The following is a 27,236-nucleotide window of genomic DNA, read 5'->3' as shown; positions in this document are numbered from 1 at the left end:
TCATTCCTTTGGACGAGCAGTTTTAAATTTCAAATAACAGTTAATCCAAAAGGATAACTTTCAAGAAACGGTTATGATTTGTAAGCATGAAAGGTGTGGCTTGATGTAATTTAGTGCAATTTGTTTTGACTGTGCAGAGCTCTGGAAATGCTGTGCCAGAAAATGTTTTGTTTTTGCAAAGTTGTAGGTTTGCTTTATTCTAATGAAAGAATGCAGTTCAGAATCACTTTTATGGATGTCCTGGATTTTGTAATATGTTTTTAACAATCTGTTTCAGAGAGGTGAGTGCGCAAAAAAAAATCATTGCCAGTGTGTGGTAAGAGATGTAAAGCACAATCAACTCAGCACAATTTTCTTGAGGTTACCCAAAAAATCCTGTGGCTGAGAAAACTGAAATATGTGCAAGTACATGATGTCAGAAAAGGGAATTGGAATCCTTTTATTACTGTATAACATGAACAGCAAGGGTCTTTTCCCGAGAGTGAAGGAATTCAAAACTAGGCAGCATATTTTTAAGGTGTGAGGAGAAAGATTTAAAAAAGGACATGAGGGGCAACTATTTGTTTTACACACTGGTTCGTGTGTGGAATGAATTGCCTGAGGAAGTGATGGGTCCAGGTACAGTTACAACATTCAAAAAGCATTTGGTGGATAATTACGTGAATAGGAAAGGTTTGGAGGGATAAGGGCCAAACACAGGCAAGTGGGGCAAGTTTGGTTGGGGAACATGGTCCTCGTGGGCTAGTTGGACCGAAAGGTGTGTTTTGGTGCTGTTTGACTGAGTAACCTGTGTGTATCTCTTACACGCTGACAGATCTGTCATGAGTTTCTCTTTATTTCTCCTTGCAGTAATTAAAATTTCTAATAAAGTTTTAGACCAATTTCAAAACTATTCAAAAACATGACTGCAATTTTAACAATGAATAACTTATCCCTGTTTTTGCTAAATGTTTGCAATGAAGGCTAAAGGCTTACCCAGTAGCCTGGACTAGGGCATGTTCCATTTGCTCAAAGCTCTATCTTAATTTTCTAGATCAATGCATGGTGCATGAATGATTTTTTTTTTAAACAATTTCTTTTGTTAAAACCTTACAGCAATTTAAAAAGAAATTCGTAACATATGGTTGACCAGGCAATTTATCCGATCTTGCCATTCAACTGAGGGACTTTCTTAGTGAAAGATTGAAGGACCTGAAATTCCAGTGAACATGTGGGAGGGGTATGAAGTTGAGTGGTGGTTGGTGGAGGCAAGTGAAGGAAAGGTTTGAGTTTATGGATCTCTGAAAGATTCTCCTGCAATTCTTTAGAAGGAAAAGGTCCCTCTGTCTTTTGATCGAGAACTGTGCACTGGTAAGGAAGCAAAAGTAACTTTGAAGATAACAGTAAACAGTCAGAAAATGTTTTTGATGCATGACTATATTTCTCTTTTGAGACCAGTTTACTTCTATGTGATGACGATTGTTGGAAACAAAGAGTGCTATACATTAATTAAGTCTCAAACAAAGCTTTAAAACAAGTAAGTGCCTCCTTTAGAAGTGCAGTCAATAAAACTGGTCCAAGCTCAAATCTGCACATCAAATTACTTCAGTTCTGTGTGCTACAATATGCAATGATTAATAGCATTCAATCTATACTGCATCACAGTCCAGTTGTGCTTTTGTGAAATATTTTATTGTTTTTTCTGAATTAGACTGCTGAACGGTTTGAAAAGCGTAGCGGTACAATGACTTCCAGTTTTGTTTTATTTTTTATCTTCAGGTTACTCAAAGGCAAATTTAACTTTGACCTTTTTAGTAAACTGTAAATGTGAGGTTATCAGGGTTTGATTGTTCGGAAATCGCAGCAATCAGGCTGTGTTTCTTGTAAAGGAATAGCCTAAATAACACATGATTGCATACATAATTACAGATTGGGCAGCTTCAGAGATTTTCCAGCTGACCGTTGTCCGAATTTGGAGCACAGTTTTGCTGTACAGTTCTCTGCATAGCAGCTTAGTCACTCGGGTTGCTGCTGGGTATTCTGTTAACATATGTACCTAATAGGCATGGATATAATGCATCCACTCTGAAGATATTTTCAAAGGTTATGAATAATCTAATTTCGTGCTTAGTTGGAGAGAAACAAATAGACGTCCTGTAGGTTGCCAAACACACACAATGGGTGGCATTGTCTAAGCATTAAATCATGTGTTCTTTCTCTCTTCCACTAGCAAAACTGTATTTCCCTCCTGTGAAATGCAGGAGCACCAGTGTTTTGATGAGAAAATCACTAAGTGAAGGGGATGTCCAAACAAAGTGTGATTTACTCTGTTAAATCCTCTAAAGAGTGGTGTTGAATAGCTGTGTTCAGATGGTTTAGTTTAATTTCTCCTCCTCATCTGGTGGGAGGAATGACAAGGTGATCAAAAGTGTATTCTGGAAAGAATCCTGAAAAATCCTTTCATTTTAAACTCTGTGTTATAAAGTGCATGCTGGAGGTGATTTAGAAAAAATCCAAAATCCACAGGACCCAAACTGAAATGGAAAAGCTTCAAAGTAGCTTGCATTGAAAACCAAATGAAGGTTTTGCAGAGTGAAGTGTTGCATCACGTGCACCTGACCAGTCTGTTATACACCTAGGTAATTATAGGTTTAAAAGGCACTCTGTGGGTCATGGGAAAAGTGGTCTTTCATGTCAGATTGCAAATACATTTGTACCCTGTGGTTTGGTTAGTGCTCCTGGGCACAGACATGTTAAGTTTCTAGTCTCTGCACAATAAACATGCTTAAAATCTCAATTGATTCTGGATGAAAAGAGGCCATTCAGCCGGTTATATGCAGGTTAGCTCTGTGCAATACCATTCCAAACTTAATTTTATTGCCTGGTTCTCTTTCGCTTTTAGCTTTTGTTTCTTAGTCTGCTTTGAGTATTTAATGCAATGAGTGTGTCAAAGTTTCTCATTGTCATGTAACCCACTGAATAAAGAAACTTAATTTAACCGTGTTTTTCTCTTTGTTTTTATATTGATGCTTCTTTATCATTGACTCTGATTAAGGGTGTCAAAACTGTTTGTACTTTTAAAATGCTTGTTAATTTCAGCATCAGAAGTTCCAGCTTTGGTAGCTTGAAATATTGAATATGTTTTCTTCATTAATTTTAACATAGCCTTATTGGGCCAGTTGGCATACCTCTGTGTCACTAAGACTCTGGCTGTTTGGACTGAGTGTGCATGTTTATAATTTGGCTGTTGTATTAGTCTATGTGTTAAGGAAGATTCTAGTTTTTTAGTGTTTTCTGTGTGTCAAGTCAGCCAAATACCCCAAGGCAATAGCAGGGTCATTGCAATTCAATTCAGTGTAGTTTAGTGTTGGATTTGCCCCAGCATCTTCCAGGAAACCTGAATTCCCCCAAATATGGCCTCTTGTACATCATTACTATTGTTACTCCACCTTTGACTCTGTTTAAACTGTTTAAGCCTTAGTCCCTGGAATTCACTCCCCTAGACCTGTTCATTGTGTAAGGGCTTCAGGATCCTGGAGTGATCTTGGATGTCCCAGGCAGACCATCCTGCGTCGGCCAAGGCAGTGGAAATGACAAAGGCTCTGCAAAGCCATCCTTAGCATCACTATCATCTAGGGACTAGTGTAACAGGCAGACGCAGTCAGACGCTCAGGCGTATCATAGCAGCTGCTTCATTGATGAACTTGTATTGGCTGTGAAGTTAGACTGGGGATATTAACAGATGACTACACAATGTTCAGTACCATTTGTGAATCCTCAGGTCCAAAAGCAATCCATTTCGCAGGACTGAGATTCTGGGTAATCCAAGATGGAGAATAGGAAAAAATTCTGACTGTAACAGGCTGCTCCTTTGAGGTATTCTAAGTGTTGGAGGTGATTTCCTCGAATTCTAGGAGCAGCAATTACTGTTTTATATGCTTTTAGATTACTTGCAGTGTGGAATCGGGCCCTTCGGCCCAACAAATCCACACTGACCCGCCGAAGCGCAACCCACCCAGACCCATTCCCCTACATTTACCTCTTTACCTAACACTACGGGCAATTTAGCATGGCCAGTTCACCTAACCTGCACATTTTTGGACTGTGGGAGGGAACCGGAGCACCCGGAGGAAACCCACACAGACACTGGGGAATGTGCAAACTCCACACACAGTCGCCAGAGGCGGGAATTGAACCCGGGTCTCTGGTGCTGTGAGGCAGCAGTGCTAACCACTGTTCCACCGTGCCACCCACTGTCCCACCGTGCCGCTGCAGCATTGTTTGGGAACTTTTGAGAAAAAAAAACCAAGGAGGAAGCACATGGTGAGGTCAGTGCAGGAGAGAGAGAGTAACTCTAACTACTCCCTAAACATGCAGTGAATCTGCGCAGTTACTGCCTTAGCTGTTTGAATTCATGTACCACTGGACATTGGAGCACATCTGGGAAAATTAACAGTGACATTCACAACTGATCTTAGAGGAACCTGGGAGAGGTCACAGCACAGAAACAGATAAGTGAATATTTTTAAGTGTGGCCTTACAGTAAGTCTGCAGTAGTGAGTAGAGTGGATTCTTTCTTGATAATACGTTTTATTGAGATGTCTCTTGATTAAACTTAAAAATATAAGCCATAAATATTAAGTTGGCCTGGAGAAGTGTTTTGTAGAGGAATAGGACGGTGCTATTTTCTGGGTCTGTAGATTGAAAGAAGCAAAAATGTTCTTTAGTAGAGTGTTATGCTCTTGTTGGATGTGGGAGTTTAGGGAGAGTTTACGTGTTACTGAGGATTATATCTGTAACAAATGCCGTTGCTTGTGAATCAAACTGATCGAATGGATGGGTTGGAGAGACAGAGGCAATGAGGAATTTACAAGAGCAAGGGGATGTGTTGGATGGCAGTTATAAGAAGGGGGGAAAGTTGCAGATACAGTCACATAGATGGGTTAACTCTAGGAAAGGTAAGTGAGGTAGGTAGATAGTGCAGGATCTTACGTGGCTATCTCCATTTCAACGATCATGCTGTTTTGGAAAATGTAGGGGTGATCGATTCTCAGGGGAATGTAGCACGAACAACCAATTGTCTGGTATTGAGACTGGCTCTAATGTAATGAGAGGTACACCGGGTTCCAAGAGATCAGTTGTGTTGGGGGTTTCTAGCCTGAGGCACAGATGGACGTTTCTGTGACCAGCAGTGAAAAATCAGAATGGTATGTTGCCTCCCTGGTGCCAGAATCAAAGATGTCTCAGAGAGGGTGCAGAATGTTCCGAAGAAGGAGAGGGACCAGCAGGAGGTCATTGTACACATTGGAACCAATGACATAGGAAGGGATGAGATTCTGAATGGAGGTTATAGAGTTAGGAGAGAAGTTAGAAAGGAGGTCCACAAGGGTAGTAATATCTGGATTATTTCTGGTGCTGCGAGCTGGTAAGGGTAGGAAGAGGAGGATAGAGAAGATGGATGAGGAGCTGGTGTATGGGAGAAGGATTCAAAGTTTGGATCATTGGAATCTCTTCTGTGGTAGAAGTGACTTTAGCATTTTTGATAAGGGATAGCATTACAGCTGTACTGGGGGAGGATATTCCTGGAAATACATCCAGGGAAGTTATTTGGGTGGGACTGAGAAATAAGAAAGGGATGATCACCTTATTGGGATTGTATTATTGACCTCATAATAATCAGTGAGATTGAGAAACAAATTTGTAAGGAGATTTCAGTTATCTGTAAGAATAATAGGTTGGTTATGGTAGGGGATTTTAACTTTCCAAACATAGACTGGGACTGCCATAGTGTTAAGGGTTTAGATGGAGAGGAATTTGTTAAGTGCGTACAAGAAAATTTTCTGATTCAATATTTGAATGTGCCGACTAGAGAAGGTGCAAAACGTGACCTACTCATGGGAAATAAGGCAGGACAGGTGACTGAAGTATCAGTGGGGGAGCACTTTGGGGCCAGCGACCATAATTCTATTCGTTTTAAAATAGTGATGGAAAAGGATAGACCTAAAAGTTGAAGTTCTAAATTGGAGCAAGGCAAATTTTGACGGTATTAGGTAAGAACTTTTGAAAGCTAATTGGGTGCAGGTGTTCGTAGGTAAACAGACGAGTGGAAAATGGGAAGCTTTCTGAAAAGAAATAACAAGAATCCGGAGAAAGTATATTCCTGTTAGGGTGAAAGGAAAGGCTGGTAAGTATAGGGAATGCTGGGTGATTAAAGAAATTGAGGGTTTGGGTAAGAAAAAGAAGGAAGTATATGTCAGGTATAGACAGGATAGATCGAGTGAATCCTTAGAGTATAAAGGCAGTACGAGTATATTTAAGAGGGAAATCAGGAGGGCAAAAAGGGGACATGAGAGAGCTTTGGCAAATAGGGTTAAGGAGAATCCAGCAGGCTTTCGCATTCATTAAGGGCAAAAGGGTAACTAGGGAGAGAATAGGGCCCCTCAAAGATCAGCAAGGCTACCTTTGTGTGGAGCCGCAGGAGATTAAGGGGATATAAATGAGTATTTTGCATCAGTGTTTACTATGGAAAAGAACAAAGAAGTTATAGAATGTGGAGAAATAGATGGTGACATTTTGAAAAATGTTCACATTACAGAGGGCAAAGTGCTGGATGTCTTGAAATGTATAAAAGTGGATAAATCACCTGGTCAAGTGTACCCTAGAACTCTGTGGGAAGCTAGGGAAGTGATTGCTCAGCCGCCTACTGAGATATTTGTATCATCGATAGTCACAAGTGAGGTGCCAGAAGACTGGAGGTTGGCTCACGTGGTGCCACTATTTAAGGAAAGTGGTAAGGACAAGCCAGGGAACTATAGACCGGTGAGCCTGACATTAGTGGTTTGCAAGTTGTTGAAGGGAATCCTGAGGGACAGAATTTACATGTACTTAGAAAGGCAAGGACTGAATAGGGACTGTCAGTATGGCTTTATGCATGGGAAATCATGTCTCATGAACTTGATTGAGTTTTTTGAAGAAGTAACAAGATTGATGAGGGCACAGCGGTGGATGTGATCTATATGGACTTCAGTAAGGTGTTTGACAATGTTCCCCAAGGGAGACTGGTTAGCAAGGTTAGATCTCATGGAATACAGAGAGAGCTAGCCATTTGGATACAGAATTGGCTTGAAGGTAGAAAACAGAGGGTGGTGGTGGAGGGTTGTTTTTCAGACTGGAGACCTGTGACCAGTGGAGTGCCACAAGGATTGATGCTGGGTCCTCTATTTTTCATCGTATTTATAAATGATTTGAAGGTGAGCATAAGAGGTATGGTTAGTAAGTTTGCAGATGACACCAAAATTGGAGGTGTGAACAGCGAAGAAGTGGATACCTCCGATTACAACAGGATCTTGATCCGATGGGCCAGTGGGCTAAGAAGTGGCGGATGGAGTTTAATTTAGATAAATTCGAGGTGCTGCATTTTGGAAAAGTAAACCTTAACCGGACTTGAACACTTAATGGCAAGGTCCCAGGGAGTGTTGCTGAACAAAGAGACCTTGGAGTGCAGGTTCATAGCTCCTTGAAAGTCAAGTCACCGGTAGATAGGATAGTGAAGAAGGCTTTTTGGTAAGCTTTCCTTTATTGGTCAGAGTTTTGAGTGCAGGAGTTGGGAGGTCATGTTGCAGCTGTACAGGACATTGGTTAGACCACTGTTGGAATATTGTGTGCATTTCTGGTCTCCTTCCTATTGGAAAGATGTTGTGAAACTTGAAAGGGTTCAGAAAAGATTTACAAGGATGTTGCCAGGGTTGGAGGATTTGAACTATAGGGAGTGCTTGAATAGGCTGGGGCTGGTTTCCCTGGAGTGTCAGGCTGAGGGGTGGCCTTTAGAGGTTTATAAAATCATGAGGGGCATGGATAGGATAAATATACAACGTCTTTTCCCTGGGGTCGATGTGTCCAGAACTAGAGGGCATAGGTTGAGGGTGAGAGGGGAAAGATATAAATGAGACCTAAGGGGCAATGTTTTCACACAGAGGGTGGTGCGTGTATGGAATGAGCTGCCAGAGGATGTGGTGGAGGCTGATACAATTGCAACGTTGAAAAGGCATTTGGATAGGTATATGAATAGGAAGGGTATGGGCTGGGTGCTGGCAGGTGGGACTAGATTGGGTTGGCTTATCTGGTCGGCCAACCAGATAAGTTAGACTGAAGGGTCTGTTTCCGTGGTGTACACATCTATGACGCTGTGTCCAAATGCAGCAAGAACTGCGTAATATACAGGCTGGGATGACAAGTAATAAGCAACATTCACACACAATATTGGCTGACAATTACTACCACCGGTATGAAAGAATCTAACCCCCTCCCCATGAGAATTAATTACATCAACATCATTGCTGAATTGCCCATAATCAGATTTATGGTGGTGGATGGAGGTATTACAAGCCATGTGCAAATTCTGGCTTCAACCGGTCAGAAAATAGGGACTCTTTGAGTAACTCTTACTCCTTCCACTCGACCTGACCCCAGGGCACAAGTCAGTGGTGTGATGGAATACTCTCTCCGCTTGCCTGGATCGGTGCAGCTTAAACAAGACCAGAGAGGCATGATTCCATCCAGGCCAGCCTCCAGTTCTGTAGCATTCTGTGGCCTTTTTCCATTTAAATAATAATCAGCTACACTCTTCTTCACACCAGAAAGCATTACTGCACATTTTCTGGCATTCTACTCTAAATGCCAAGTTTTTGCCCACTCCCTTAATCTATGTCTCTCCCTCTGTGGATTCATCCTTATCATCTTCACCCGCAGGTTTCTCTTTAAGTCGCACACCAACCTGATTTGGAATTATATCATTGTTCAACTTTACTGTTGATGGATTAAAACCCTGGAGCTCCCTCTTTGACAGCACTGTGGGTGGCCCTCCACCCCAGGACTAGCTGTTCAAGAAGGGTATGGGGAGAAGGTAGCAAAGAGAATGGAGGTGGGGATGGAGGTGATGGACTGTCATCAGGTTATTACCTTACAAGTAAACTTCTCCAATAAAAGTATAAGCAGTAACTGTGTTATCCAAATTTAGTTGGCTGCTTACTGCTTTGATTTCCCTCGGGGGATGCATCAGAGCGAATAGCGTACTCTATTGATTCAAAACATTTTCAGTCATCACCACTGGCTGTTGCACAAACTGGAGGCTGTATCTGAGTGAAATGAAGATGGTGTCATCATTGGGTTCAGCTCAGTTATGTAAAATATCAAAAGGTTGTAATATTTTCCGGTAATCCAAAGTCTGTACATATAAGAGTAACTATATATTGTGTACCGGAACACCTCCGGTGAAATGATCTGATCGTGGTGTTGTGACCATGTAATTATTTTATGTATTTTGTGAAGAATGTCATTTTATCGTCTTAATATGGTCATGGGACCTTACAGAACAATTTTGTTTATATGATAGAGTCAACAAGTCTTGACCGATTGATGGGGTATCTGAGCATTTGTATCGCAAAGGGAGACGGAAATGTTTTGGTCTCTGTCTGTGTCTCTAATTTTCAAGCAAGCCAAGCCTGAACTTAGATTTTAAAATATCCTTTATCTATTCTTATAAATACAAAGATTAGAAGTATTTTTAACAAATAACTCAACCACTTTCCTGTCACTAACTTAAAGCAGGAGTTTTGCAAAATGATAGCCATGATCCTGTTTAGGACTAAATCTTAGCTGCTAGTTATTTTTAATTTGGAGCACAAGTTATAAATTATACCAATTTTCATGTTAATGAACCAGTATGTGGCCACACCCAATATGGTCATGGACTGAACTTGGGAAGTTAGTGCACAAACATTGCATAACTTAATGCTCGCTCTGCTTCATTGTTGAATATTACATATCTATGGTTAAAATTCTACCAACTTAAAATTAGTCATACAATTTTAAAACTGAGATAATGGGAGCTATAAGGCCAGCAAGTACTAAATGGCTATGATATTTGTGTCTCATCTGACCTAGTAATATCAGATATTGTGATGAAGCATGAACCTTCTGGAGAAAGTCTGAGGGAAAGCAGTTCTCCCAGTTATCAAATATATGGGAGGGACCTATCTATGGAATTGTCAACAGGAAACCAATCCGGACAAGGTTAATTATTTCCATGGTGTAAGCGAAGAGAATGGGGATGGCCAGCTCATTTCTCCAATTCCTTCCACACCCAGCCCAATGAGAGACCCTCTGTCTACTGACGCATCATCTCTGGTGCAACCTCGACTGTTTACGGTTGAGTGGTCAGTTGTTTGGTAACTGACCACACCTTGCCTCTCACTTTAAAAAAAAAATACAAGAGGCCTCTGTAACTATGGTGCACTTAAGGACAGTGTTTCGTAACTGGCTGCTCAGTTCTACCAGGGTTTTTCAGACTCTCCATTGCCAGTCCTGAGGCTACAGAATGACTGACTAAAATCAGTATGATGTCAACCGAAGACCATTACCACTTTTGACCTTTTCATTTATTTATCTACTTTCTGGTTTGTATCTTTCCAATCTTATCATGTCAACAACGTTTTTTTTAAACTGGGTCTGTAATATACTAAAATGTTCCACAGAACCACATGAGACATTAGGACAGATGACCACTCATTTGGTCAAAAAGCTAGGTTTTCAGTAAGTCTTTAGTGAGGTTAAGAGACAGAATGCTGTACGAAGACTTTCCAGATCTTCAGCCTAGATATCTGAATCTGTAATCTCCAATAGTGGAGCAATTTAACAGTCTCTTAGAGGAGAGAAGAAATTTAGACCAACTGGGAGAAAAAAATGATAGCATATTACTTTCCTGAAAGGCAGTCCAGCAAAATTTCATCAAGTAATTAATTGCAATCAGTCATTATAGCTGTCCTTCAACTATTTCCTTTACCTTGAGATGTTCTTGAACTTTCAGGAACTCTCCCAATTGTTTCCTAGGGATGCCTCCACCCTCCGTGTATCATTTTCTATCCAACTTAACTATCCTCTTCACTTCAGTACTATTTCAAAGTCTATCTACTAACATTCCTTAATCAACTCCCTCATTTCTGAGAAATCATGGCGTTAATTAACAATACCTTCCCTGATGTCTACCTGTCTCGTCTCCCTGATTTTACAATGGAACTTGATTTTCAAGAACTGTATCTAGGAAATCGATTTTTCTGGGATTCACCCTGACCTGTTGAAAATTTAAAAAAAACTTGCAATTTTAGTTTATTTCACAACATTTTTATTTTAGAGTTAACAGATTCCAATCAGCATGTTGAGTAATAAGAGATTTAATATTGATATTGCCTTTTGTATCCCTTTATAATTTGTGCGCACACTGTCTCACCTTGAATCCCTGATCTGAGCACATGGAATAGGTACGTTTGTGCTAATTGCTTGATTCAGCCACACCCAGGTTTAAAGACTTCCTGCAGTCAGTAAGTTCCCCTAAGAACAACTATTTTCTCTGTAATCAAGCCTCCACCTTTTTTCTGTTTTTGAAAGCAGATTTTAAAAAGCTGCAGTAATGCCTACTGGCTGTGAGGCCCTTTGGCGGATTCCCAAAGACAGGATAACTCTTCTTCGTGGTGCGTTTGGAAATGAATGTACTAAATTCGTTTTGTGACTTGAGCAGGTGGCCTCCGAACCCAGCTCCGATCTTAAATCCAAGTCTTTTTTTTAAAAAGGTGTCCCTGGCAAGAACAGCATTTATTGCACATCACTCTAATTGCTCTGTATTTTGACAAGGTGATGGTTGGTAACATTTTTGAACCACTGCAGTGCCATGGTGAAGATTGCTTTGAGTTTGTAACCACCAAATAGAACCCTTTACCATTTGGGGCAGCAATCAAAAGTTGAGCGTATGATCAACTGGCATTATGTACATGTCAAAGTGGGTAAAGAAGCCACATGTCCATTCCTGAAACCTGGGTTTTTTTTCCCCTACCAATCTAGTAGTTCCGTAGTTGGCATTAAGGATTCTAACCTCGTTATCAACTGACTTTAAGTTTGCTAGTGGGAACGATTGGGTTCAAACTCCTATCACTACATCATTATTTCTGGTCTCTGGGGCATTAGTTCATTAAGAGAATAGGTATGCTGCCATTCCAGGGGCTATGTGCAAGGCCTTGGGCTTCCATCTTCTGAACATGCCCCCGAATGTATGAACACCTATGAATTTGTAGTTGGCCAAGTCCTTTTCACAAATGAATAGAACTTCTGGACAGAGATAAAGGAGTAAATTTGAACTGGTGGACTGTATGGTGGCAGCTCAATGTGGTAGGGGGTTGGTGGAAGAGTGGTGGGGAGTAGGGGCTGTGGTCATTGCAACAGTGAAGGATTAACCACCACAATATCCTGAATGGGAAGGTCTGTGAGAGATCAAATGGGATTACTCATGGGAAGGAGATAGTGATCGGTCCATTCATGATGACACCTCCACCCCGATTCTACAAATTGTGAAAGTTTGTGCTTGAAATCCAGCAAGCACTTGGGAGAAATTCCTGAACTACACTGGGTTGGAGTGCCTGTCCTTTCTGATTTTGTACTGAAAGCTAAATCTGTTTCCTTTGATAAACTAGAAAAAAAGGTTTCAATCACATGAATGACTCCATTGACATTATAATATAGGTGAGACTTTTTTTGTGTTTTTTATTAACTTAGTTTGTACCTTAAGGCACTTTGGTAACGGATGTTTTCATTTTACTTTCTACATGAAAAGTATGTGGGGTTTTCTTTTAGAATTGTGACTGTAACCTGATACAAAGTCTGGTTTGTGAAATTAAAAATTGCTGTCTTCTGTCTTCTTGCAGTGATACGGATCTGCTCTTGTTAGATACTCGGACTGTTTGGGCCTCTGAAGAAGGCTGGCAGGTTTTTGACATTACAGCGACAAGCAATCTGTGGGTGATGAGCCCACAGCACAACCTTGGGCTCCAACTTCACGTGCAGAGCATTGATGGTGAGTAGACACGAACAGTTCTGATGCTTAGTAAATCAGGGTCAACTTCTACATGTCGCCTGTTTTCTTTTAAATGTAAGCACGACAGTGAAATCTTCAATGATTGCACAAAATAATATGAATTATCTTGTTAGTGGAGAACTTGAATATTACTGATAAGTGAGTGATGTTGCTAACACTTTCAACTTGCACTCATCAGGCCAATCGTAAGAGTGTCAAATTTCAGATGATCACGATTTATACCGTTGAAGAAAATGGTACTGAATGTTTATTTGAAAAATGTTTTGATGAACTGAAGTGTTGCCGTGGAGAAAGCAGCAAGGAACTGTGGACTTTGTTACAATTCAAAAAGACCCGAGGCTTGAAAATACAAAAGAACGTCAATCATCTGAACATCGATTATCTGAATTTTGGATTATCCAAACAAAATTGCAAGATCCCGATGCTTGGCTAAACTGTTATCCAGCATTCGATTGTCCAAACAAAATACTCTTCGCCCGTGTCATTCGGATAATTGAGGTTCCTCTGTATTCCTTTTGTTTGCAGACACTGGGTACCTCTGTTTGATTGCATACCACTTCTAGCAAGTAGAAATGAGCCATGTTAAGAGGGCAATTGTTGGGCGCTTGGAGATCCTATAGTTCCACTGTTTCTTCCTCCATGGAAATGTCTCAGCCAATTAAAGTCAACTTCCAAACCAATCAACAATTTCTACTGTAGTATATATTGTTGGGATTACCTGAAATGCGGCATTCTTGGATTTGACATGGTGATTAAAATGAAAAACGCTGGTGTCTTGTCTCTCTCCAGAAATATTCAAATAATATTTACTGAAGTTGTGGCTGTGAGAATCCAATTTTTTGCCCAGCTTTTCTTTACTACATTAATTGCTAAGACTTCATGCGAATGCAAAGTTGGGAAACTTTATTCCTTTTGAATTAACTTACATCAAATCTACCTGTTTTGAGACACATCTAGCAATTTTCTATCACCATCACGGTCTCTCAATTCCCATTTGTAATTACATTGTGTTTGCTATTTGATTTCTTTTTGGATGGTTGTGGAGTCACAAAATTGCTTAGCGAACCGTAAAATGGGCTCAAGTCCATGCATCGCCAAGGAATTGGAAGGGCGTATGTACAGGCCCTTCTGCTCAACAAGTCCACACTGACCCTCTGAAGAGTAACCTACCCAGACTCATTTCCCCCTGACTAACGTCCCTAACACGGTGGGCAGTTTACCATGGCAATTCATCTGACCTGCACATCTTTTGGAATGTGGGAGGAAACCAGAGCACCCAGAGGAAACCCACGCAGACCCTGGGCAAACTCCACTCACAGTCACCCAAGGTGGGAATTGAACCCGGGTCCCTGGTGCTGTGAGGTAGCAGTGCTAACCAGTGAGCTGCCGTGCTGCCCACTACTGCCTTATATGATAGCTTCAGTTTATCTTTCTCCCACCCCCATCTGAATGCAGAGAGCTGCAGAAGAGAGATTTTCTCTTGACAATATAGTATTTCTAACATGTGCAATTCTTCTATTTTTAGTTAACTTTATAACTTTGCACCTTACAAGTTTAATCAAATTGATTGATGTACAAACAAAAAAAGAAGGTTTGAAGCAGTCTTCTACCTGGCCCTGGATCAGTTTTAAACACAACCTGCTATGGGATGTTATTACACCTGAAGCAGGCAGGACTTGAACCTGCGCCTCTTGTTTTAGAGGTGAGGATTGTGCCACGAGGGCCCTTGGGTCAATTTTATGGTCCTATCCTAAAGAGGGAATGGGGCTAAAATCAGGACAGAATTGGCCTTTATCTTTCACAACTAAGTCAGTGTGAGTGGCAGTCTTTAGCCAGTGAATTCTGATCAGCGAAATAGTGTACACAGTAGTAAATGTTAAGGTGGGGTTACAATTTCTGATTCTGATCAACTTAGTGGTTCAAGTCAAACTGATGAGTAACATTAATGAAACCAATTGTTGTGCACTCCACCCCAAGCACTCCATTATACAGGTCTGGATTAAACAACGACGTAATGATCTGACTCAAGGCTGATCCATGGCTGATTTCTCCACACTTTGCAGTTTTGACCTTCACCTTTCAGCTGCCGATAGGCGCCATTCAATTTCAATGAGTCATATGGCTAACGAAGGGAATACATTCCCTCCCCCCCTTCTACTTAAAGGAAACACGAGTCTTCTTCTCAAATGATCCTCTGACTCTAAGCAGCCCTAGTCCCTTGAGCTTCTAGCTGTTTCACTATCGCCATTAAACATTTGCTGGTTCTACCACTGGTCATGGCTTGTAAACCTTACCTAGGCTTGCAGGGGTGGGGATGAGTGAACATACAGATATTATCACTCACTGAGGTCACGACTGACCATGCCACCCCGTGAGCAATGAGGTAAAGACCACGATTTGTAATCTGAGATGTGTGCGTTCCATTGTGAATGGTGCCTTGTTTCCTCTCTCGCTTAAACAAAAGCAGAAGGGACTGTAAAATCCCAGCAGGTCTGAATGCATCTGTGACGAGAAATCAGAAGTTAACGTTTTGGGTCCAACGAATTTTCTTTCAAACTCTTCTCTTTAAGTGTACTCACAAGTAGATGTCTGAGGTAGGGTGACATTGTCAGAAAACTTAACGGTGTGCAAGGTGTTGATCCTAAGGTTATCATCTTTAAAGAGTTCCTGATCCAGTTTCTAATCTCTGCCCAGCAGAGATCCATAGAACTAAAACATAACTTATTTCCACCCAGCTGGTAGACAGAGAAACGGAATATTTTATGGTTCCAGGTAACTAGTTACCAAAGCATACTGCCCTTTGGCTCAGTCCCTTAAAATATTTTGGAATGTTGATAGCTATGTCTCAGGAATATATTAGTAACATACCCACAGAAGACTGGCCCAAAGGAGCACATGTTCAGCAAAGTGCAGTCTGAGCTGTTTCAACCACTTCTTGTTTGGCCAACTCAGGTTTGTGGTTGATCTATGGAAATGTCCCAAATGATGCCCCTCTCTGGAAATCCTCTCCATGGGATCCAGGTTCCAGCCTGTTTCAGAACCTGGTCTCCACGCAAAGGAGGAATGCTTACCACATGTTCACATGCAAGTGCCAAATGTGTGGCCAGATTGAAACTTGCAGCCAAATTTCTGAGTCTGGCACCAAGTTTTTCAAGCTAGGGAAAGCTATTGGCACAACAGTTCAGTTCTTCTCTCAGCGTAACCGGTGTAAGTAAATAAGTGTTTCTGAGTCTTCACTGATGGAATGGTGGTTAGATGACGACTCAGTGCCAGACCAAAGTGGTTGGTACTTGCTGTGGTTGAACTGACCTCTCCAACCTCTCCCAAGATTAGGAGCCACACCTTGTAAACAGATGAATAATGCTTGCCTTTACATAAAGGGAGCTTTGCAAACTACCCAAATTGGGACCATTTTCAGGGTGAGGCCTCATATGAATTTGATTGATTGAGCTGTGGGCCGCTTGTTGAGTTTGGGAAACTTTGTGATCAAGCCAGCAGATTGGGCCAGCTGGTCCCAAAACATCTATTCTCTTTTTTTTTAAAAAAAGCAAGGGCAGAATTAATTCTCAAAGACAAACTGTCTGTTTCTCATAAGAAGACAGGAAAATGGTGGTGGTTGTTGGTGGAAGTCAGTCATCTTCGCTCCAGAACACCTTTGCAGAGATTCCATGGGGTAATGCCCTAGGCCCAACCATTTTCACCTGTTTCATCAATGACCTTCCCTCCATCATAAGGTCAGGTGTTGTGCAATCATCAACCATGCCTATGTTTAGCAGCATCCATGATTCCTCAGCCCACTGAAGCAGTCCATGTTCAAATGTAACAAGATCTGGACAATATCCAGGCTTGGGCTGATGGTGGCAAGTAAATTTGTGCCACTCAAATGCCAGGCTATGACCATCTCCAATAAGAGATCATAGAATCACTGCTGTTTGACATTCAATAGTGTTACCATCTCTGAATCTCCACTATCAACATCCTAGGGGTTACTATTGACCAGAAACAGTGGCTACAAGAGAATTTCAGATGCTAGGAATGCCGTGGTGAGTAACTCACCTGACTCCACAAAGTCTATCATCTGCAAAGTATGAGTTAGGAGTGTGATGGAATACTCCCCATTTGCCTGGGCAGGTGCAGCGCCTCCAACACTGGAAGAAGCTTGACAACATTCAGGAAGAAGTAGCCTGCTTGATTGGCGCAGCATCCACTCCCGGCACCACCGAAGCTCAACAACAGCAGTGTCAATAATCGACCAGATACACTGCAGAAATTTGCCCAATATCCCTAGACACCACCTTCCAAACACATGACCACTTTCCACCTAGAAGGACAAGGGCTGCAATTACATGGGAACACCACCTTCAAGTTCCCCTCCAAGCCACTTACTATCGTGACTTGGAAAAATATCACCGTTCTTTCAATGTCACTGGATCAAAGTCTTGAAATTCCCTCAGTAAGGGCATTGGGGCCAACCTACAGCATGTGGACTGCTGTGGTTTTGGAAGGCAGTTCACCACCACCTTCTGAAGGGCAACTAAAGATGGCAATTAATGTTAGCCCAGCCAGTGATACCAGTGAGTGAATTGAAATAAGTGTCCTGTGATGCTTCAGAAAGTTTAACTCCACTTTCGCCCCTTGCTGCCAGACCTGTTGGAGTTTCTCCAGCAATATTTGTTTATCTTAGGTCTACACCATCTGGATTTCTTTCTCATTTTTAGTGGTGTGTGTTCTAGCCATTTTTCCATGTAAATTGTGGCCCACCACCTATATTTGGCATCGGACATTCTGATTTTGTGTTTGATTACCTGCTGGCAGTGTTAGGCCCCCCATTAAGCTAATCTTTTACATGTTTAAAGATGAATAACAGGCACCAGGCAATTGAAATGTTCTTCCTGGACACTGTCCACAGCAAGACTTGTAAAACCAACTTATTTCTGCTGTACAATGATTCTCTCCTGTCTAGGCATCTGCAGCAACTGTTGAAATGCAGTGGCTTTACACAAATAACTAATTTTAAAAAAGCTAATCTGTATATTTGTTTGTTTTGGCTGAAAGAAATATTGGTCCAGCTGCTAAGAGATTTCTCCTCTTGAAACCGTGCAGGGGGATCTGATACTCATCTGAGCAAGCAGTTTTTATTGCATCTGAAGAAGTGTTGCTTTTTAATACAGTGCTCCCTCTGTACTGGTACAGAGGTTCCATTCCCATCCTTCCAACTGAGATACAAATGCTGCCAATCGACCTAAATTGACACTGTCAATTGGGGTTAAAAGGGGTGCTGGACCCTTTTCATTACAGCACAATCCTTTTTGACGATTTCAAATGTGGAGGTCAGATTTACAATCACGCTATTGTTGGAGGCTAGATTCTTTGGCACAAAAGAGGAAAACTAGAGAGCAAAACAAGAGTGCGACAACAAGTTGCAGCATAAAAGTTGATGGTTCAGCTAACTTGGTCTCTCGCAATCTTTTCCCCCACCTAGTTCAGCGTGAGCCACTTATTTCTTCGCACTATCTTACTCCCACCATAACTCTTATTATTCCCCTCTCTCTGCCTCTGACTTGGTTCCCAGTCTAGTTTCCAATTTAACCCCATGTTAACAGTTGTAAATTAATATGCCAGCAAAAATAAGCAGATATAAAGCCATCCAGTAACAACTGTATATTGCCACTAAATGTTGTGTTGTTGATCGACTTATGCAATCTATAACTATGAAAATCTGTGAAGTATCTTGCAAAAAATAGTTTTTGAATGTGCACTCTCAGGCTTCGTTCAATCTCTCCATAATCCGTGGTGATAGAAGATTGTGAAGCTCCTTTTTACACAGGTGCACGCACAAACTTGTACAGAGACACACACACTTGTCGTGACCCTTCGTCCTCTCCAACACTACCCCTGTCACGCATGGCTTCCAACACCCTCACCTGCCACCACCACATAGCTTCCAACACCCTCATCCACCAACACCACATCGCTTTCAACACCGCCACCCTCTTTTTTTTTTCCCCCCCCCCCCCCCCACCACAACATAGCTTCCAACACCCCCACCCACCACATAGATTCCAACACCCCCATCAGCTTCACATGCTTACACATATATAGACGCACACAGGTGTACATGAACCTTCAACACGCCTTCCAAAATGTCTGCGTGCACAGATGTGTGTGCCCAGACACTGATGTGCAGGTGCACCTCTTTCAGCACCCGTACCTTCTCCATTCGTGGGATATTTCCATGTACCTCTGTTTCTCCTATACTGGACTGTATCTATTCAACCTCTTCTCGCAACAAGCCTGTACACTAATATCTATAATCATCTTGTATAGTCTGACAAGGATGTCAAGGCCAAATTGGGCTTGTGAATGGGTGATGTCACATGTTAATTAAGATACATGGATGCAATCTGGATGTGTTCCTATATGGGAGAGCCAGTACTCTGTGCATTTGAGTTTTGTGATGTGTAATTTCAACTAATATTCTGACTGGAATGACATATATTAGGAGTTTGTCTAACCAGCCTTTAGCCTCCGGTATTAACCAAAATCCCACTGTGGTCTTGTTGTCTCACACTTCATGCCCATTTAGAACCTGCCACTGAAAATGTTTTCTGTAGTTAAAGATCACTTTGATCTCAACATCTATCCACTTATTGCTTGGTTGAGTATGTCCAGTGGATCTGGGGCTACTCCATTACTTCTGAACTGAGCAGCTGCCTCTTCACATTCCCCAACTCCTGGGAAGATGGGGAGCTTTTGACTCCAGATGTGATCTGTGACTCCATCCAGGGTTGTGACCAACAGTTTGGGAACCATTGATCTGACTTCATCTTGAACAAAATGATGATGGCTTCAACTTCCATGGTAATGGTCAGGACAGAATTTCATGTACTAAGCTTCCTCCTAACAGAGAAGATTTTAAATGGAAAGGAGAAGCAGAGACCTGAGTGTGATGCATTCAATAAATGTAGCAGTACAGATACGTAACAGCAACAATTTATATTTGTGTATCACCTTAGTGTAATAAATCATTGTAGGATGTTGTGCAGGCACATTGCAACACAAAGTATGACTGAGTCCCATAAGATATTTAGTCCTGACCATAAGTGGTGTTAGAGAGTTTTTAAAAAGCTTCATAAATGAAGTAAGTTAAGTTAGAGGGTTGGAAAGAGGTAGAACAGATGTTCCATGGCTGAAGTTTGAGGCAGATAAATGCACGACCAGTAGTGGAATGAATGCCTTTACAAAACAAAACTGGAATATTTTGATGTGCAGCATGAGGTAAAACATACAAGAGCAAAGACCAACGCTCAACTTGTACAACACCCTGAGTGATCAGAATAGTGTGGCATTATAGTTAGGCTATAAAGTTTATGCTGTAGTTTCTATGCCTCTTAGCTTTTAAATCACATCCTTAGTCTACTTCGAGGTGATGAGCCAAGTAATGTTTTATTTCTCATTGAAGTGGCAACCATACACTGGAGACATTCTTCTGACCTCCATCTGTTTGGAGAGGTGACTGTGTTATTGCTGACTATTCTAACTTCGTTGTTGACCTATGCTTCTAATTTACCTACAGAGGATTTCTTCCTCTGTTTCCTTCACATTATAGGTTGCTGAGAATGTAATCCCTATGTTCTTTTCTAGATGTGTGTGTTCCCAAGAGACTCTATTGGCACTTAGCAAAACATCTCTCCTTGACTTTTAGTTGCCATGGGGGCAGTTGGATGAACCAATCTTGACTGTTCACAGTGTTGTATTTGACTTGGATTGGGTTACCAACCATTGACAGCTGGTGGTTGGGGCATAGCAGTGCCACCTGTCCTTGCAGAGCTGAATTGAAGAGCATGTCCAATTCCAGTGGTAGAGGACAGACCACTGGTTAGTTGTAACAAGAAGAGGCACTTGTCTTGCAGTTTATTTGCATGATGACAATAGGTAAAAGTTACACTTGACAAGTTAGATGTGGTTACTTATTACTAAGAGTCAGATGAAATGTCTGTCTGCATTGAAATCTCCTGATTGTCTAAGACTGAGACATCAGATTGGGTGATGATTCATGCAGCATCTTTGCATGAACTCTTTTTCAGAGCAATAACAGATTAGATTTCCTCCAGTATGGAAACAGGCCCTTCGGCCCAACAAGTCCACACCAACCCTGGAAGAGCAACCCACCCAGACCCATTCCCCTACATTCACCCTTGACTAATACACCTAACGCTATGGGCAATTTAGCATAGCCAATTCACCTAACCTGCAATCTTTGGACTGTGGGAGGAAACCAGAGCACCCAGAGGAAACCCACACAGACACTGGGAGAATGTGCAAACTCCACACAGTTGCCCAAGGTGGGAATTGAGCCTGGATCCCTGGTGCTGAGAGGCAGCAGTGCTAACCACTGAGCCACCCTGCCACCTCGTCAGGGTCTATGGTAATGTCTTTGCTGATTCTACTGGGTATCTGATCATCAACTTCACAGTGGCTTCTCTTGCCATCCGGATACCATTTGGTCTTAAATATGCGAACATGAAATTTGTACAAATGTGTGGAGCTCTCTTTGAGAATTTGGGTGTTTGATTTTCTTCAGAAGGTATTTACAGATAATTTCATCGGGATATGGTATTTGTCCTATTTGGTATGTGTCTGTTGTCTACCTCATTATCAAGCTGTTAGGCTCAAGTATTTTCAGCATTGCTTCTAGTTTATGTAGAAAATCACTTAATCGGATACTAATACTGTGAATTGAAGCTACTTGTCCATGATTTCTGACATGGGAATTTGGCAGTTGTGGAATTCGATCACCAAAATATCAGTTAAAATTCAGTGTACTACAAACAGAAATAAGAACAAAAAATGTGGACACACTCAGTCTGTGAGGCAATATCTATAGGGAGAAACCTGGTTAATGTTTCAGGTCAATGACCTTTTCATCGAAACTGAAGGTAGAAATCTAACTATTTTTAAGTGAGTGAAAATGAGAGATGGAGATATGGAAGGAGCAAGTATGAAGAACATTGGGGCAGAAACCCGGAGAGATTAAATAACAAGGTTACACAGTGCAACAGCAAAAAGCAGGGAAACAGCACTTATCTTATCAGGAGTTCTGAGAATGCTTTCTACATTCTGTGGTTAACAACTTGGTATTTGGAAAATAGTTCTTTCTGGGCACAGTGCCACAGAATGTCTGCTGATGTCTGTGCACTCATTATATTTAAAACTCTATGTATATGAAATATGTTTTGACATGTGGAGATTGGAATGATTAATGTGAGAACATCCAGGAAGCTGAAATCTCAATTAATGTTTTACTACTTGGCCTCTAGTGCCTTAATTTTTTTGTTTTAAGCTAGAGGGAGTGAGGTCTGGAGAGTGACGTGGATGTTCCTTTGCCTGTTTCAGGCTAAGTAGCTCACTAACCACTTTGACAATGTATGGAACCTGTGCCAGTGCGGCTGTTTCCTGAAACATCGGTCTAACACACCTGGCTGCATGCCAAGCATAGAACTACTGGCCCTCATCTAAGAGGAAGGACTGGGAGACGCACTAAGTCAGCTGTTCCTTTTCGATAGTCTTGGTGGACCCATGCTCGCTTTAGTTGTCTGCCATTCTAGTGCTATCATGTGATGCTTTTTATGCAAGCAACTTACATAATGTGCAACCAGCACATGGAAAATCTGTTTGATGCATATGGTGAAATTCATGAAACTCAAATTTTCCATGCTGTGTTTCATGCTCCATGCCCAATCACCTTGGTCTCAAAGATTCATCCTGCAACAACTTCGTTGCACTAAGAAACAAACAAATTAATCTATATATTGCAATTGGAATGACCATTCATGTTATAGAAGCATCACTGGACTAGTGTCTGTCCATAACTTGTAAGGAAACTAGTGGAATATCCCAAAATTAGCAAATGAATTTGCTGAATATGTTTCAATTCCAAAATCAATGTTGAATTCAGTCTAGTTAAAAAGATGACTTCTGTTTCTCAATGGGATCAATTCAAACAGCAATTGTTTGGAGCAGGGACAGTAAAATGAGCTCAGCATGTAGCAAAGGAATACTTTAGAAATGGTGTATTGATTGCAACTGCTAATATTTATTGATTTGATTTTCAGACCTATGCTCTTAACAACATTGTCAGGGCTACAACAATTTCTAAAAGTATTTATTCATGGAATGGGATTGTCATTGGCTAGGCCAGCATTTAATTCCCACCTATAATTGCCCTTGAAGGTGGTGATGAAGTGTCCCCTTAAACCATTGTCGTCCACAGAGAGAGGTTCACTCATGTTGAGGACAGAATTACAGGTTTTGACCGAGTGACGTTGAAGGGAAGGGGATATAGTTCCAAGTAAGGAAGGTACGTGGCTTGGAGAACAACCTGTGCCTGTAGTTCTTGACCTCTTGAGGTGAAAGAGGATGTGGGTCTCAAAGGTGCTGTTGAATGATCATGGGTGAGTCACTGCAGTGCATCTTGTAGATTTTGCACACTGCTGCCACTGTGTGTCACTGTTGGGGCAAGTGAATGTTGAGGAGCTTGATGGAGTACCAATAAAGTGTCCTGAATGGTGTCAAGCTTGGTGATTATTGTTGGAGCTGCACACGTCCAGGAAAGTGAACCTGGTGAACAGTGATGCTGTTTGTGACTTCCTACATGTCTGACTGTGTAACATATTCCACAAAGTAGAATTCTTGAGAGAGAGCTGTCCTGAAGTGTATTTATGACACTAACTATGTAAAAGATATCCAGGATCTACTAGAGCAATAGGGTCAATGGGGGGGAGCGGGAAGAAGAGGAGGAAGTCCCTGGTTGGAGTCATCCCTGGCATGTAGGAAGATAGTTGTTTGTTGGAGGTTAGTCATCTCTGCCCCAGGACATCTTAGCAGGAGTTTCTCAGGAGGGTCCTTGTCCCAACCACCTCCGGTACTCCACCATTAACCTTGTTTTCGTTGTAAGAGCAGGAATGGGGATGTTTGCCGATCATTGCACAATGTTCAACACTGCAAATCTTGCAATACTGGAGCAGCTTATGTACAAACGCAGCAAGATGTAGACGGTGTTCAGACTTTCACTGACGGTGGTAAGCAACATTCACGCAAGTGCTGCACCACGCCTAGGTTGTGGTTGAATGCCAATGGCCCCTAGTGCCTTGTGGATGCCGAGGTTTAAATTGCCGGATCAGTTTGATTCCTATCCCATTCAGTATGGTGGTAGTGCCACGCAACACAATGGAGGATGTTCTCAGTGTGAAAATGGTATTTCATCTGCTCAGGAACTGCTTTTGAGCATATCAAAAGCTTCAGTGCTGCATTGACCAGAGGTTTGTCTCATTGTATAAAATTGTATTTTTTTATGAAAGATTTTGGAAGTAAAATCATTTGGAACAGTAAAGGTGAGCATTTCAGCACTATCCATAAAATAACCTTTCTGCCAAAATGAAGGTGTTGCTCTTGCTATGTAATGTTGGTTGGTAGCATAATGCTAATACCCAGAAATGTTGGTATGACACTTGATTCCAAACGTGAGTTTTTTTTAGTTTTGTGTTGGTAAAATGAGGGATATCTATTGGGAAAGACTGGTCAGTTTGCAAGTCTTCTGGAGAAAGGAAGCTTGAGTGTCCTAATGGAGGACTCTGTAGAGGAGGAAATAAAAGAATATATGTTGAGAGAATGATTACACTTGTGGATGAGACTAGAGATAGAGCTGATAAATGTCTGTTAATTGTCAGTATGAAAGTCCGGAGAGTGGTTGCAATATGAGACTCACTACCGCAGGGAGTAGTTAATGGGAAACAAAATTAGGGAGAAGGGGACAGAAGCTTTTGTCTGGTGAGTTAAAATGGAGGAGGATCATAGGGAGAGTATTTGTTAAGAATAGCCTGTTTGTGTGCACTGAATTCTATGAAAATACATGTTTGGTATTGCTTATAAGTTTCTTCTGTGCCCATTTTTGTAAATGATTTTTTTTTTTTGTCCATCTTTGAATGGTGTTGCCTTGCAATTGCAAGAAATGCATTCCCTTGAAGTTGTGTGAAAAACATTTGTTAAGCCAGCAATCAATTTTAGTTCTGCTCTTTGCGTGGAGATGGCATGATGGTATTGTTACTGGGCTAGTAACCACAGACTTGGAGACCTGGGCTCAGATCCCACCACAGCAGATGGTGGCATTTGAATTCATTAAAATCTGACTGCTACTGTCATAAAATCACATTTAGTTAACCGGTGTGCTTTAGGGAAAGCAATCTGCTGTCCTATTTGATATGGTCTGCAGACCCACAGCAATGTTGACTCGTAAGTAAAACAAAGAATTGCGGATGCTGGAGATCTGAAAGAGACGTTGCTGGCAAGAATGGCAGCACAAGGATTGAACAATGGTCATGTCAGCAAGTCTGAGCATTTATGGGGAGAAAGCAGAGTTAACGTTTAGAGTCTACTGACTCTTGAGAACACTCAACACCAGACTCATGACATTAACTCTTGCTTTTCCCACGGATGTTGCTAGACCTGCTGAGTTTTGCCAGCAATTTCAGATGCTGACACTTAACAGCCCTCTGAAATGGCCCATCAAGCCACTCAGTTGTATCAACTGTTAAGCCATCTCAAAGCAAAGGAATGAAGCCAGATGAAATTTCTGGCATTGATTTTGGGCACTGGAACTAACCATGGTAAACTCATTCTTATCAATCCTTACTCCTTGCCAACATCTCTGTGCCAGTGCCATAATTGGTACATTGTCTGGAAGGTATGATACTGTGAGTATGACCATGTCCCAGACAACACCATACTATGCCAGAAGTGGAGGCACAGAGGTATTCAGTTGTGAGAGTGTTGCCTTGGGAGGCCTCAATATTGACTCTGGACTCCATGAAGTCTCAAGTCAAACATGGGCAAGGAAACTACCTACTGATTTACCATATACTACCCACTCCGCACTCAGTGGCTGAATCAGTGTACTTCTATGTGGAACTTGGAGAAGGCACTGATGGTGGCAAGGGTGGAGAAGGTACTCTGGGGGACTTCACAGTCCATCACTAGAAATGAGTAGTTCATATCACTATTGTTCGTGTATCAAAGTATGTAGCTGCTAGACTGAAAATGTGGTAAAGTGTGAAGGAACTAGCAAGAGGCAAAATATCAACTGAATTTGTTCTCTCGAATCTGCCTGTCAGCGATGTATCTGTCTGTGACAGTGTCCGTATAAGTGATCATTGTACAATTCTGCTGATGAAATTATGTCTTCACTTTGAGGATGCAATCTGTGGTGTTGCGTGGCATGACTGCCATGCTAAATGTGCCAGATTTGAACTGCTCCAGCAACTCTAGACTGGGCATCATGAGGTGCCATCAGCAGGAGTAACATTATTTTCGAGCACAAAATGCAACCACTTTTTCCAGGGCATACCCCTCTTTACCAACCCACATCAAGCCAGAGGATTAACCGAAGTTCAATGAGGGCTCCAGGAGGGCATGTCAGGAGTACCACCTGGCATACCTATAAATGAGATGTCAAGCTGGTAATGCAGGACTACTTGTGTGCCTGACAGCAAAAGCAGCAAGTGATAGACGTAGGTAAGAAATTCCACAACCACCAAATCAGATCTGCCATATCCAGTTGTGAATGATGGCAGACAATTACACAACTTTCTGGAGGAGGTGTCTCCACAAATAACCCCATTTGCGGCAATGGGGAAGCCTAGCACAGTGCAAATGACAAAGCTGAAGCATTTGGAACGGAATCCCCCATTTTCTCAGCATCCTGGAGGTTATCATGGACCAGGTAGACCTTGTCTATCCTTAAGTAATGCAGCTAAGGATAGACAAGTCTCCTGGCCCTGATGGAATGCATCCCAACGTACTGAAAGAGATGATGGGAGAAAAGCAAGTACGCCTTTGGTAATTTTCCAAAATTCACTGGACTCTGGGGCAGTTCCAGCCGATCTGAAAACAAATGTGACGCCACTGTTTGAAAAAGGAGGTAGACAAATGATGAGATCCGTAAGCTTCACCTCTGTAGTAGGGAAGATGCCTGAGTCTATTATCAAGGAAGAAGTAGCAAGTCATCTAGATAGAAATTGTCCTGTTGAGCAGATGCAGCATAGGTTCATGAATGGCAGGTCATGCTTAACTAAGCTTCTAGAATTCTGTGAAGACATTGTGCACAGTGGACAATAGGGACCCAGTAGATGTGGTGTACCTAGATTTCCAAAAGCCTAAGATAAAGATGCATGGCATTATGGGTAAAGTATTAGCATGAGTAGAGGATTGGTTGACTAACAGGACAAAAAGAGTGGGGATAAATGAGTACTATTCTGGTTGGCAATCAGTGACCAGTGGGTGT

General features: G+C 41.7%; 1 protein-coding gene across 1 annotated transcript in view; it reads left to right on the top strand.

The window, feature by feature from the left end:
• Window positions 1-27,236, top strand: part of bmp6 (bone morphogenetic protein 6) — a 134,454-nt gene that overhangs the window by 47,337 nt on the left and 59,881 nt on the right. Inside the window, exon 3 of the mRNA XM_043688583.2 lies at window positions 12,729-12,877. Coding sequence (XP_043544518.2) covers window positions 12,729-12,877 — 149 coding nt within the window. The remainder of the gene's footprint in view (window positions 1-12,728; window positions 12,878-27,236) is intronic.

Source organism: Chiloscyllium plagiosum, unplaced genomic scaffold, assembly GCF_037043375.1.
Source record: "Chiloscyllium plagiosum isolate Xiang-an unplaced genomic scaffold, Cpla_swu_hap1 HiC_scaffold_4, whole genome shotgun sequence".
Classification (NCBI taxonomy): Eukaryota; Metazoa; Chordata; class Chondrichthyes; order Orectolobiformes; family Hemiscylliidae; genus Chiloscyllium; species Chiloscyllium plagiosum.
This window is presented reverse-complemented; position numbering and strand designations above follow the sequence as displayed.